The following is a 12,897-nucleotide window of genomic DNA, read 5'->3' on the forward strand; positions in this document are numbered from 1 at the left end:
CAAGAAATGTTTCTTGAATAAATGACTGCCCAGAATGCCGTCCCCAGAGCTGGTTTCCAAAGCCTGTCCAACCTGCAGCAGCACCTGTTGGGTGTTCTGGCCCCACAGCAACTGGTCAAAGAAACCCAGGCCTGTGAGGGGGAGGCTGAGGGCACCGAAAGGCTGCAGTGAGGCAAGTGATCAAGGGCTCAAGCCAGTGATTCTGGGACCAGGACTCAGCCGCCCATCAGCAGTGAGTCTGTCTTGGTTAATAACGCACGCACGTCTCAAAACCAGCAAGGTCATGGAACTTCCGGCCCTGTCCAGGCCTGGAGGGTCTGTGTGGCCCAGAGGCCTCCTGTATGGAGGACAGTGATTCTGGAGACAACACGCCAACACCACCCACAGCTGCTGATTGTTTATTGCACAAGAGACTGGCAATACCAAGGCAAGAGGTTGGGCATTACAAAACAATCTGGTGACCAACCCAAAGCTACCAAAGGACAGTCCTTACAGACACACCTCAGTTATATACATGAACGTACCCACATGCGCACATGAACATACTCTGAACACATGTGAGCCCGAGGCTTCCAAAACCCCACAAGGCAGCTTGCACCTTGACCCGACATGGCAAGACGCTGCAAACAACTCCGGGGAGACAAAAGGCTGAGCTGCAGTGAGCTGAGACACTCAAATAGATACACCCAACACAGCAGACACGGGCCTTGCAGCTCAGCCCCCATGGCTGGGGCCTGCTAGGGAAGGATGAGGATCTGGGAACGTGAGACTGTCCTCAGAAGGCGCGTGACCGGTCTGAGGGCCTGCCTGGGGTCCTAGGAAGCTGGAGCTAGTCTGCAGCTGGTGCTCGGTGCTAGAACCCTAGAGCCCTGGACCAGGGAGTTCACAACAATCACCACTCCAGCATCCCACAGAACTGTGTTCACCTTGAAGGTCTCAATATAGAGCAGAAACCCCACAGCGGAGCCTGGGAGGGGCTCTGAAATCAAGTCACACTCTGTGCAGCAGAGGGCCCTTTTGCTGGCCTCCATAAGCATCTTTTCCTGTGTGCAGACAAAGCCTTGCTTCTAGGCAAAATAAACACACTCTGGGTGGCCAGGACACACTTCCTTCTTAACAAGGGACTAACAGGCCCGCCTAGAGGTCTAGAACCCAGACGACTACACCTATTAAAAGGAGTTCTCCTCTATCAAAGGCGGCAAGGTTGGGTTGGCATTAGGGCACACCCCCTTCTCTGTCAAGGCTCAGGGATGAGGCCACTGTGAAGCTGAGCTGCCAGGTCAGGCCTGCCTGAGCTTGCAGAACTGCTGAGTGAGTTCCTAAGAGGAGCAGCTGTTTGAGAAATTCTTGGACTAACGATGTTGGGTCCCTCAAGGTCCCAGCAACACTTGATGCACCAGCTCCTTGACAGAAAGGGACAGCAGCATACCAAGAACACAAAGGAACCCTGCACATGAAATGCTTCAAGTTTATGTAAAGGGAAAAGAAAGTGTGGTTTGCTGTTTCCATCCCACTGACATCCGAGCAGCTGGCACAACCCTTTATTGGCTGAGAAGAATGAACTGGCCAACCCTGAGTGGGGAGGGGCCTTGCAGCTCAGTCCTCATGGCTGGGGCCTGCTAGGGAAGGAAGCAAAATAGCCTTGATCCAAGGCTCTGAGTGTGGGAAACGCTCTCTCAGACCTTCATTTTATACAGATCACTGGAAAACTTCCATTTAAAACAGAACCCCTTTTACTGGCAAAGACCCTGGGATTTCTTAGCCCAGACAGCTACCCAAAGTGGCTAGTCTCCTCACCTAACTCTCCTGGAAGGCCTGGGGCTTCTGCCGCAGCCCTTCCACACAGGGACCCTCCTTGCACACTCATGCACACCTCAGGATGGTCTTAGGGGAGAAGGAGGGTGAGCTTTGCTGGTCTGCTCTCCAGACTGATGGGTAATGGGGCCATGGTAACTGGGGCCTTTATTCCAGACTGCCACCAGTGGGTATGAGGGAGGGGTGGGCAGGGCCTCTTGAGGTCAGACTCTGCTGCCACCGGCTGATGACAACGAGGTCCCATGCAGGACCACCATCTGTGGGGAGGGCCTCCCAGAGGGTGCGGCCAGTGGCCTCTCAGGCAGGGAGGACTCGTGACTACATGTGCGCTGGGGGCATGGGAGGGGGCAGCCTCGGTTACTCCTGTCCGAAGCCCTCTGTCTCCTCGATGGCATACAGCAGCTTTTCTTTCAGTTGTTCATAGCTCTTGTATGGTGGGAGATCCAATCGGTTGAAACTGTTGAGAGAGAGGAACAGTACAGTCCGCATGGGAACGTCAGGGATTTAATAGCCTGACCCCTGCCTGGCTGAGACAATCAAAAGTTCACACAGCTATGGCACAACCACAATGCCAACTAGCTGGTAAGATGCTGAAACAGGGTCCTCAAGGACCCTACTTCGTCAGGCCTTAATGCTTCAGGTTCCTGGACTACAGAGGGATTAGGAGACGGTTTAGACAGCTGGGGAAGTGGGGATTCAGGCAGGAGGGTACTCAGGGCAGCAGCTCTTTGCTGGAATACTAGTGTTTAACATTTAATACCAAGTGTGGTCATCAGGGTACATATTTGCTGCCACAACTCCCAATAGACCAGAGGCCCAGATAAAGGTGGCCTGGGTACACCACAGCCCCTCGACTCCAACCCAACACCCCAGAGCCACATGAAAGTTGCTGGAGTCAAGGCCTTGAAGCCACTCTGCCACTGGGCTGCCCTTAGAGGCTCATCTGGTCCATGAGGTTCCAGCCACATCCCACTAAAATCAGCAGGCTTACCAGGTATGGCTTCTGGGCAGCCAGGTTTCCTTGCCAACCTTGTCAATGCAAAACTTCTGTGGTCCATTGCTACCTGTTATCCGAAATAAAACACATGGTATGTAACAGAACCATTCTTTCCTCAGTCAAAATGCTCCAGCACCACCTTCAGACAGCTCAGCCCCGGAGGCATAAGCCACAGCTCTCCCCCTTCCCACTGACTTCCTTCTGAACTGTCCTCACCCCCACCCAAAGGTGTCACAAGGCAAAGGAAAACACACCAATGAGTTCAGCAAATCCCCCAACGGGCAGGCGGCAGGTCCCAGTAACGAACTGCAGCAGCCGGATACTCTTTTCGTTGTCCATCTCCTTCACCACCTGCAGTTCCGAAAGTCAAGGTGGAGTCAGGTAACCCATCTGGCCCAGCACTTCACCCTACCCGTAACTCTCTGGTCAGCTGTGGCCCCTCTTTGGGGCTGATAACAAAGCCCAGGATGGGTGGGTGTAACAGCCACCAAGCTGGGAAACCCCAAAGCCGCTCCAACGGACTGTTTGTAGAACTTTCCCACCAGTCCATGGGACATCTGTCTGTCTCTGGAGTACCTCAGGCCAGGTATTCTCTCCCCAACCAAGTTCTGCTTTTTAAAAACACAGGTTTCTTTTTGGGGAGATGAACTGCTCTGGAAGCAGACAGTTGTAATGGTTGCATAATATTGTGAAAAACCACTATAAAAACCACTGAATTTTACACCTTAAAATGCTTAACATGTGAATTTTATGGCATATAAATATCACCTCAACCAAAAAATTTACATATATTCTCTGTTTTCCATGTTTGCTATACTTCATAATGACAAGACCCACACATACAAAGGAACCAATTCATTACATCCAGGATGATGAGCTCATTCCGTTTCCCTAGAGCCAAGAATGTGTTTTCCCATCCCACCTGGCTGGAAGGAAACCACACAACCTGCGGGAGCACTCCTTCCTCGCTGTGGGCTCCCCCCTGCCGCACACCGGCATTTAGAGCTGACCCCAGCTGACCACTGATGCTCCTGTCAAAGGCACTGGCCACAACCCAGCTCGGTTAGTCCCAAGGTTGGCTTTCTTATCTCCTTTTGCAAGCTGGAGGAGGTGAGGAGAGTGTCAAAGTTGGGGGAGTGATAACACAAGAGGCCGTGAGACTGAAATCTAATCAGCTCTCGTTTCCGTTGGTGGAATGCTATGACATCCCTACGAAGACCCTTGCCCTGACCTGGCAGGGGCCAGCACCAGGACCCACCTGCCAGAACCACTGGATCTGCTTGCTGTTCTTGGTATAGTGCCGGTAGATGGTGTTCTTCTGCCAGTCGCTCATGTCTATTTCCTGCATGCCGCACAGCATCAGCTGCAGAGGAAAAGGGTGTCGGCTACCCAGCACCAGCCCCCACCCCACCAGGATGCAGAGCCTCGCCCACTTGCTGGAAGATGGTACCACCCCAAACACTCTCAACCATTTCTGCTGGCAGTTTTAATAATATGAATAACACAAATCTTGAATATGGACCCCCTCGAACAAGGGTCCAGGGAGGTGTGGGTGTGAGGACCCAAATCCAAGTTATTTGCCTGCTGCTGAATCCTGGAAGTATGGGGTTTTACTGGGAGTTTCTGTAGGTCCACGGTGAGGCTATCAAAGGAAAGGACTGCTCCAGAGGCAGGGGCTCAAGGTCCCAACAACCTTAGCTCTCACCTCCAGCTCTTTCTCATCAAAGTAGCGCAACCACTCCAGGGGGACCACCTCGTTGAAGCCGTCCAGGAAGGCCTTGGTCTGCTCTTCTACACCCCGGGTGAAACGCCAGTCAGTCAGCAGCCTAAAACCAAAGACTGGCTGTCAGTGGAGCCCGAGACCACTGCCAGGTGCAGCTCAGGGCCTGCCATGAGGCCATTGTCACAAGGCAGCAAGGAATCAGCTGAGACTCAATTTCTAGCACAGCGAAACCCAGGCTGCTGCTGGCCCCAGAGCAGAGCCTCTAACCTCACAGCAAGCTGGAGATATGTGAGTCTTTGAAATTTCCTCCTTTTCCCATCGCCGACTGAGCCTCAGACTTGTGGAATTTAAAAGACTGAACCGAGACTTAAAGAATGCACACAGGCAAATGTGCAAACACATGTGACACAGTGGATTTAAGCACAGAGGACACAGAAATCCTCTATTAGGAGAAAGAAGAGGAAGAAATCTAAGTTTCATGCCTCTTCAAAGAAATTCGGCCTGCAGTCTTACAGTCTACCATGTGGGAAGAAGAGGAGCAAACAGGAACTGTATCAGAGGTTCCTGGCTTTGGCAACCCTTACTCTGGTCAGCCCATGACCAGCCATGGGCAGCCATCTAAGGCTCATGCAAAATGGGAGGTTCATGCCATCCCTGGTGACCCACAGGCCACATCTGGGGTCTGGCTGAAGAGGGCACCCATAGTCAAGAGCGAGAAACCCTTTCTCTGTGGACGGCTATGTCTCTGTTCCCCTCTCCTCCAAGCACCCCCTCTCCCCAGCACTGGAGACTCACATAATGTACTCTTCCTTGTTCTCCTCTGTCACACGGATGCTTTCACCGCCTTCCTTCAACTCGTGGGTTGTCACCTTGCCCAAAATCTCCATGTCCTGGATGAAGTACAGCTCTAGGCCACACTCTTCTAGGTTGTTCTCTCTGGGGACACGAGAGCACAGAGGGAAGATGTCTATTTTAGAAGGGTCTTCCCTTCATCCTGCTCCATCACTCATTTTTAGTGCCCATGGGACAAGAGGACTCACCGGTGGCCTAGAAAACAGAATAGCAAAGGCCCTCTTCCTGACACAAGGAGAGATTTCTGGAGCTGCCTATGGGGACCTAGAAGCTCTGCATCTCCACAGGCACTTACACAGCCTGGGTAAGTGCGCAGGGGCCACTATGGCTGAGAAAGTGAAGGCCATCGGTACCTACTTCCCAAGTGGAGACCCCTCTCTGCCCAATGTGGGGCAAGGGAGGGGACTCACTTGATCCAGACAATGGAGTTGTAGAATTCGGGATCGATGGATTCCAGGTCTTTCAGGGTTGGTCTCTTGTTGAGCATCCGCTTGTAGAAAGGGAGGGTGAAACCTGTGTCAATAAACTTTCCATGGTACAGAGCCTGCGGGGGGAAGAAACACAGCAAAGAAGTTTGATCTTCCCAGGACACTGCCCGAGGCAGGCTCAATGATGCTCTGTATCATAGCCGGGTTACTGCCACCTGTCCTCTGTCCCAGAGAGCACCTTGGCATCCAGCTACCCCAGGGGCCTGAAGGAAGGGTCTGGAAAATAAGTAACACTGTTTGTCATGACTGGGACCTCGGGACAGACGTCATCCCACCTGCAGACCACAGGGACTGAGCAGAGCTGGAAGGCTGAGTGCTCAGGAACTCACCTCCAGGCCCGCTGCCTGCCCAACACACCTGCCTGCAGCGTTCCTGCTCTAGCAGAGATTGCTCCACACTCACAGAGAAGACTTAGTCTGCACAGATCCAGGTGGCAGCCCTGACTCATGGACTCTCCGAACTGGGCAGCAGAGGCAGCCAAAAATAATGCAGGCGCTGTTGACGGCGAGAGCTGGCGGCCCAGTGGTGAGTAATAGTCTAGGGTTTTACTGGCCTGTCCTGTTGGTTGCTGGGCCAGGCAAGTCTCTAGACCTGGGAAGAATGTGCCCACTTCCTGAGCTCAACACCTTGGCCAAGAACTTCCAGACCAAGGGAAGGGACATATTTAGTCATGGGCTCCTGGATCCTCCTGAGAGGGGAACAGGGTGGAACACTCAGGAAATCAGGAAGAAGCAAAGGAAGTTAGCTGTGAAACATCTCAAACGACCAAATATAGCAACGGGACTGTGGCTCCCACACACTCACCCTCCTCAGTCCCGGTTCTCCACTCTCATGAGACACTCAATAGGCTGCACATGACATGACCCCCTTCCTTATTCACACTGTGTTCCTGTTTCTAGATAAATACAGATACTGCATTCGACTCCCCCTTCCCTACTTTGCCCTGCTCCTGGCAGATGCCTCCTATATCTTACACCAGGCTACCGGGTTCTGTGCTAAGCTAGTGAAGATTCCAAATCCCCTTCCAGAAGGCTGAGTGAGTATCTTAGCAGGTCACTCCTAAACACTAGTGACAGACAATGGGACCTCCGCCCCCACAGAAAGGCAGCAGATAGACAGTTAGGGTAGCACTCAGCCCCATCAATCCAACACCCTCAATGGTACATATTGAATGTGAAGTGAAGTCTGTGACCCAGGAATTCTAGGTTTCACTTGACAAGTCCTACACGACTCAACATGTGGAAACCCTCTCGACACCCCTGGGTGGGCACTGAGAGCTCTGAACCATCTCCTGAACTCCCCTTTTCGCATTTCTAGCTAGGAGTTTTGCGAGGATGGGGGTGGGACTGCTGCTGGAGTGTAGGGTTTAGCCTCTTGGGCTGCTGCCCTCCCTGGAGGTCTCATGACAATGAATCTTACCATGGCAATGAACCTGCCAATAAAGCGGAAGTAGGTGAGGTGGTCAGGGTTGATGGAGGAGGCAGGGTTGATCTGCAGGCAGTAATTGTTCTTCCCGGCGTATTCGAATAAACAGTACATGGGGTTGAGCACCTCGTGGGACAGGAGGAAAAACCACTCTCTGTGAGAGAAGAGAGAGAAAACAGGACTAATGGGTCCTTCCCCGCACGCCCACGCTGGAGGTGTGACTCCCCTCTGCCGTCCTACTTCAGCGTGGTCTGGTGACAGGCCCCACTGGGATCAGCACCTGGACTAACCTGTATTGACAGCTGATCAGTGAACAGGGTGGGGTCAGACATAGGGTGAACCAAGACGACAACTGCACTTGAGGATGACGCTCAGGAAAACCTGCGTGTATGCGTGCATGTATGTTGGCTCCCGGGGTGCTTTCTAGGACTCTACATTCGGTATCCAGAATGCCTAATGGCAAGGGGGTTCCTTGCACCCTGAGACCACCCTGCAGTTGTGCAGGCTGTGCACTAAACAAGGGCACTATGGGAAAATATCGTAGATGTGCACGTCATAACTATTTCCTGCAAATAGTCAAGCAGTTTTTTTCTGATAAAACCAGAACATCATAACCATTTTCCAACATGGAAGTGTCCTGAAAAGGCCACTTTTCTCTAAAGCTCGCAAAGGTGCTGTATGAATAGTAGTCGCACTGCTCCCACCCTGAGTAAGCAGCGCAATATGAACACATGGCAATATGTTCTCAACGCCTGATGCGTGAACTCTGATCGCTGCTGTCTATGGATTATAAACCTTACTTCCACCAGGTATCTCACTTCCCTTGCACTTTGCCCTCCCCTTACCCCAGACCCATCACCAGACCCTTTCTCATACTTCCGTGCACCCATCTGAACCAACACCCATGCCTTAGTATCTCTTTGCACCCTAGGTATAACCCATAAGCCAGAATTCAGAGTCCTTTTGGGCTTGAGCTAAACCAGCAGGGGGCCATCCCAGCGGGGCCGGTCCCTGGCTGCTGGGCGGTTTGTGGCCAGGCAGACGAGGAGTCCTTCGATGCAGAGGGTGCCCCGGTATCCTGTCCGTGGTTCTACCCTGTGGTAGAACAGCATGACGTAACCTACCATAGGGTAAAACCACTGGCAGGACACAGAGAGACAGACACACACAGGGTGGGAGCGACACCAGAAGCCCACCAAGCAGAGCCTGGAGAGGAGGTCACCATGGGAAAAAGAGCAATCGATCCACTAGGGCCAACACAGAGGGCAATGCCACCAATGAACAGAGGACCGGAGCAAGTTAACCCAACACCAAGCAAGAAGACGTCCCCACTCCATAAGAGGTAAGCAAACTGAAGGGTCACCATAGGCTAAGACACTCCTTTTCTCTGCCAGGGCCCGTCAGCCCATTATCCAAGGCAATGTTTGGCCAGAGAGTCTGTTAACTTTTATAGGAGGATTGCAGTGAGGGCAAGACAATGCTTTAGATTCTTTTTACAGTTATAATAGCTGTTTTAATTTTACTGACCCTGTGTACATGACACACAGATGAGTACAAAACAAGGCCCTTTGAATTATGACACAGTTTACACATGTCACATATATACCGAGACACCTAACTTAACCTGCCCCAGCTGCCTTAAGAGTAGGAGAAACCCAGGATTGATTTTAATGAACAATGATATGGCACCGATATTTAGCTGCTGCTCACGGCTGCAGCTGGACTGGTTGTCAAAGTATAGAAATAATGACGTACTGGTTGGTAAAAGAGCCATTGTTCCAAGCCCCTCCCCCAGGAGCCCACAGCTTCCCCATGATCCAGTAACTAATGAGTTAGTGCCTAGTTCAGCAAGGGACCCCAGGACTCGGCTCTTAGCAACATTCAGAATGGCCATACCCCCACCCACTCCTGAAGATGAGAGAACTGGCAATCAATCTGAGCAAGGAGGAGGCAGCTTTCTGGACATGGGCCCAGCAGCCTAGGGAAGTGGGGTACAGCGCAGCCTACCAAGGACACCGAGCTCACCTGGCAATGCCTCCGTAGTCCAGGCCCTCCTCGCCGCGCATGATGATGTACAGTCGGCGGCGCAGGTCATAGGGTTTCATGTTCATGATCTGGAGAAAGAGAGCATCATGACTAGCATGCCACTCTCCAAGCTGGGGGCAGGGGACAGGGGACTCCAAGGCCTGCTTTTCAGCAGATGCCACTTACCAAGGCCCTTGCCTTGGAAACTCTACTGTGTGTGTTTAACTGGCCATGTGATAGAAGAGAGGTGGGTGAGAGGGGGCCTTCAGCCTGCCTCTGGTCTTAGATACCATGATTATTCTCTAACCTGTTGGAAAGAATCCTCGAAAAGCGTCTGCCTGGAAACGCTGATCTTCACATGGCTGGGAAGGGCATTTGACTGAAAAGAAAAAAAAGAAACCTTGAATCGGGCCTCAAGGGGTCACTACTCAGTCTGGCCTCCTGTCTGTAAGAACAGGCTTTCCCATCTCCCTCAGCCAGTAGCGGGAGAGCCTGGCCCCTAGAAATGGAAGGTGGCTTTCTGGAGATAATGTCAGACAACTGCTCAGGGTAGACAAGTGACCTGCCCCCACCTGACCAGATTCTGATGCCTGCTGCTAGGCTGGGAAATTATGCTGAAAAAACTCCATAACCCCAAGCTCTAGGCGAGAGCCCAGTACCAGAACTCACATGGCAGAGGAAACGGAACTGCTGATACTTCCACCGAAAACTTCGGTCGTAGGCACCAGGGGAACCTTGCTTTGTCCTGCGAAAAGTAAAGATGCTCTGGAACCTGTGCGACTTATCAAAAATTAACAACATATCTTGCTGGCCCTTAGGAGAGCTGGTGCTTTGTTAAAGATAAGTAAGGTGAGGCATAAAAGAAAGGAAGCGAGTACCATTAAGATCTTCTGCAGATTTGAGGACTAAAAAGAAAAACTAGAAATAAAGGCAGACTCTTGCATTTAGAGAGAGATTAAGAGAGAGAGAAAGGAGGAGGGAGGGAAGGAGAGGGAGAGAGAGAAAGAGAGACGTCATGACTACTGGTGTTATTCTGAATAAACAGGGTGGCCCTTCCATCCTCATCCCTGCTACTGTGACATGGAAACTGGCCACTAGAGGGCAGTAATAGACACAATAAACCAGGCTTGTGCTAACAAATAGCGCTACCGCCTTTGGAAAGTCCTTACCCTGACTCAAACCCGGGGCGAGGATCCTTAAACGTGGTGGTGCGGGTGTTGTGGTCCACGAAGTAGCGCACCCCCTCGCTGGTGTACTTCATCTCCCACCCTGGGGGTAGCGCGGGCTCCTGGATCATCCTGCAAACAAGGGAAAGAGAGTTTAAGGGCTGGCCTCACCTTCTGGGCATCAATGCTTAAGAGGCTACAGCCACCAAAGTGCTCCTGCAAAGCCTTTGAGCGTGGGCCTTGAGGAAATTCACCTGGTACTAGCCCTAGGTGGATGGCTGTGACCTGTGTGGCCATCAGTAATCTTAAGGTGCCAACTGCCCCAGTACCCAACTAGCTTCTGGGGGGTGAAGGTAGTCTAGGGTATTTGGGGTGTCCCTCAATCCTTCTGAAATCATATCATCAGCAGCCTGCCCAATCAGCACAGGGATCCATCAGGCCACTGTCCGTCCACCAGAAGGACAAATTAAAGAGCTGCTTTTAAGCTCTCATTAGGCCGACACTGTATCATGAGGATCTTCAAGCTCTTGTGTGTGGCTGTAGGTTCCAGAACATTGGCCACAGAGGATAAATGCAGTCCAAGGCCACAGGGCCAATGCTGGAGCTGTGCAGGGCCCAGCCCCCCTCCCATCCCGTGTCCTTACCCCTGGGTCCGAGGGTCCTCCCACTGTGTAGTGCGTGTGTTATGGTTCACGTAATACACTCGTCCATTGTCTTGTCTCTTCTCTGCCAGGGAGAAGAAAGAAAAGAGGACAATCAGATTTAGACATCCTGAGTCGTGCCCTCTCCCCTCTGGCTCTTCCTTCCCACGTACTGGGTCTGAGTTTCTGACCCTGTTCCTGACCTGTTAGAGAAGTTTAACCAGCAAAAGCCTGGCTCACACACACACACGTCACTATCAAAAAGGGCGAAGAGAATCTTCCTCTATGGGGGCGTGGGGGAGGGACAGACACATTTCCATCTCAAGATCAAGCACCGTCTTTGGTCAGCTGGTTTGCTGGAGGGAGAGGGGCAGTGTGGCAACATGGAGGCGGGAGCAGCTCAGCTGAAACCAAAAGCCTAATTGCATCCAGCTGTGTGCAAAGTGGAGGCACGACTGCCTCCCAACCCTGGTCCCACTCCCACCAAGTCTGTGACAGCTGGTCTCTCGTCCTGCAACTGCTCTGTCCACAGGATGCAGGCAACCCAGGTGCCTGTCAGGGAACGCATTTTCCTCACATCTCTCTGATCAGTGCTCTGAGCCTATGTACCCTCTACTTTATCTTTTTTTTTTTTTTTTTTTTTTTACATATTAAAGTTTTGTTCTAAAACTCACATCCCATAAAACCTCTAAGTTGCATATGTGTAAATAAATTCCAGGGGCCGCGGCACTTGACATCCACCTTGTTCATACACCTAAGTGTGTGCTTCCAGACAGGGTGGTGTCTGGGAGCTCATGCATTCTTTCTTTCTCCTCTGGACAATCTTTACTCTCATGCCCTTGACTGGCTCAGGTCCTCTAGGGAGGGAGTCTGGGCTTCAGGGGCAGACCCAACTCTAGCTGGGGATTCTGGACCTTGATAAAGGTTAAAAAGGTCACCCCATCAGCTCTGGGTGGAAGGCAGGCAAAACTAAGGACAAGGCTCTGAACCCCAAGCAGGTTACCTTTCCCAGGAAGTTTCTAAGCCTTCAAATCTGTTCCTGTCCTGAAAACAAATGATGCTAAGGGCCCTCCCTCATTTCCGATGATAGGGTGAAATTAAAGAAAAATAATAATAATCAGTTCAAGAAACTAAAGAAAAACTAAAAGTTGAAAAAGAAGAACTGGGGGGGCCCAGCCCTCTCCCCTCAAATATCAGGTTCCAACGTTCCTAGTATCGACCCAGAGTGTTGGTCTCTGCCTGCCTTACCTGGTACCCATTACACAACGGGCAATTTGAAAACACACAAAAAAAAGGAAAGAAAGAAAAGAGGAGGCCTGGAATTGCTGCAGAGCTGTCACCACCTCAGAACTGCTGTGAGATTGTCCCACAGAAGACAGGCTTCCCAAGAGGGATCTAAGGGGAAGGAGGGGCCGCTCCCAGCCAGAAGCTTCTGCTTTGAACTAGATCCTCCATGTCTGCTCTGCCAAGGGCCAAAGCCAAGACTAACCACCAGGCTGGGGGATCTGTCCAGCCGGTTCGAGGCCTGCACCCTTGTCTCTGGCAATGCTCCCTGTGTGTGGGGCCTCCTATGGTCCTGGAACTGCTCTGCTGCATACAATGTCATAGTTTGGGTGCTGGAAGAGCCCCTAAGAGCATCTAGCTGGACCCCATTCAGGAAGAAATCAACTTGGAACCATTCAGTCACATGCCAGGGTCAGGGCAGCTAAGGAAATAAGGGTCTAAACCTCATGCCCTGACTCCTGGGCTGGTGCTCACGGAGGAC

The 12,897-nt window shown here is 51.8% G+C and overlaps 1 protein-coding gene across 4 annotated transcripts in view; it reads right to left on the bottom strand.

Annotated features, from left to right (window-relative positions):
• Positions 1 to 382: 382 nt before the first annotated feature.
• WWP2 (WW domain containing E3 ubiquitin protein ligase 2) overlaps positions 383 to 12,897 on the bottom strand; it is a 123,395-nt gene continuing 110,880 nt past the window's right edge. For all 4 annotated transcript variants that reach the window (XM_016146870.2, XM_036232108.1, XM_036232109.1 and 1 more), the window contains 13 exons: positions 11,136 to 11,217; positions 10,495 to 10,623; positions 9,995 to 10,070; positions 9,633 to 9,704; positions 9,326 to 9,414; positions 7,295 to 7,454; positions 5,798 to 5,931; positions 5,331 to 5,471; positions 4,518 to 4,638; positions 4,071 to 4,175; positions 3,067 to 3,163; positions 2,807 to 2,879; positions 383 to 2,272 (listed from right to left, as the gene is read on the bottom strand). In XM_016146870.2, coding sequence (XP_016002356.2) covers positions 2,173 to 2,272; positions 2,807 to 2,879; positions 3,067 to 3,163; positions 4,071 to 4,175; positions 4,518 to 4,638; positions 5,331 to 5,471; positions 5,798 to 5,931; positions 7,295 to 7,454; positions 9,326 to 9,414; positions 9,633 to 9,704; positions 9,995 to 10,070; positions 10,495 to 10,623; positions 11,136 to 11,217 — 1,379 coding nt within the window. In that variant the 3' untranslated portion in view covers positions 383 to 2,172. The remainder of the gene's footprint in view (positions 2,273 to 2,806; positions 2,880 to 3,066; positions 3,164 to 4,070; positions 4,176 to 4,517; positions 4,639 to 5,330; positions 5,472 to 5,797; positions 5,932 to 7,294; positions 7,455 to 9,325; positions 9,415 to 9,632; positions 9,705 to 9,994; positions 10,071 to 10,494; positions 10,624 to 11,135; positions 11,218 to 12,897) is intronic.

Source organism: Rousettus aegyptiacus, unplaced genomic scaffold (genome assembly GCF_014176215.1).
Source record: "Rousettus aegyptiacus isolate mRouAeg1 unplaced genomic scaffold, mRouAeg1.p scaffold_m13_p_14, whole genome shotgun sequence".
Lineage (NCBI taxonomy): Eukaryota > Metazoa > Chordata > Mammalia > Chiroptera > Pteropodidae > Rousettus > Rousettus aegyptiacus.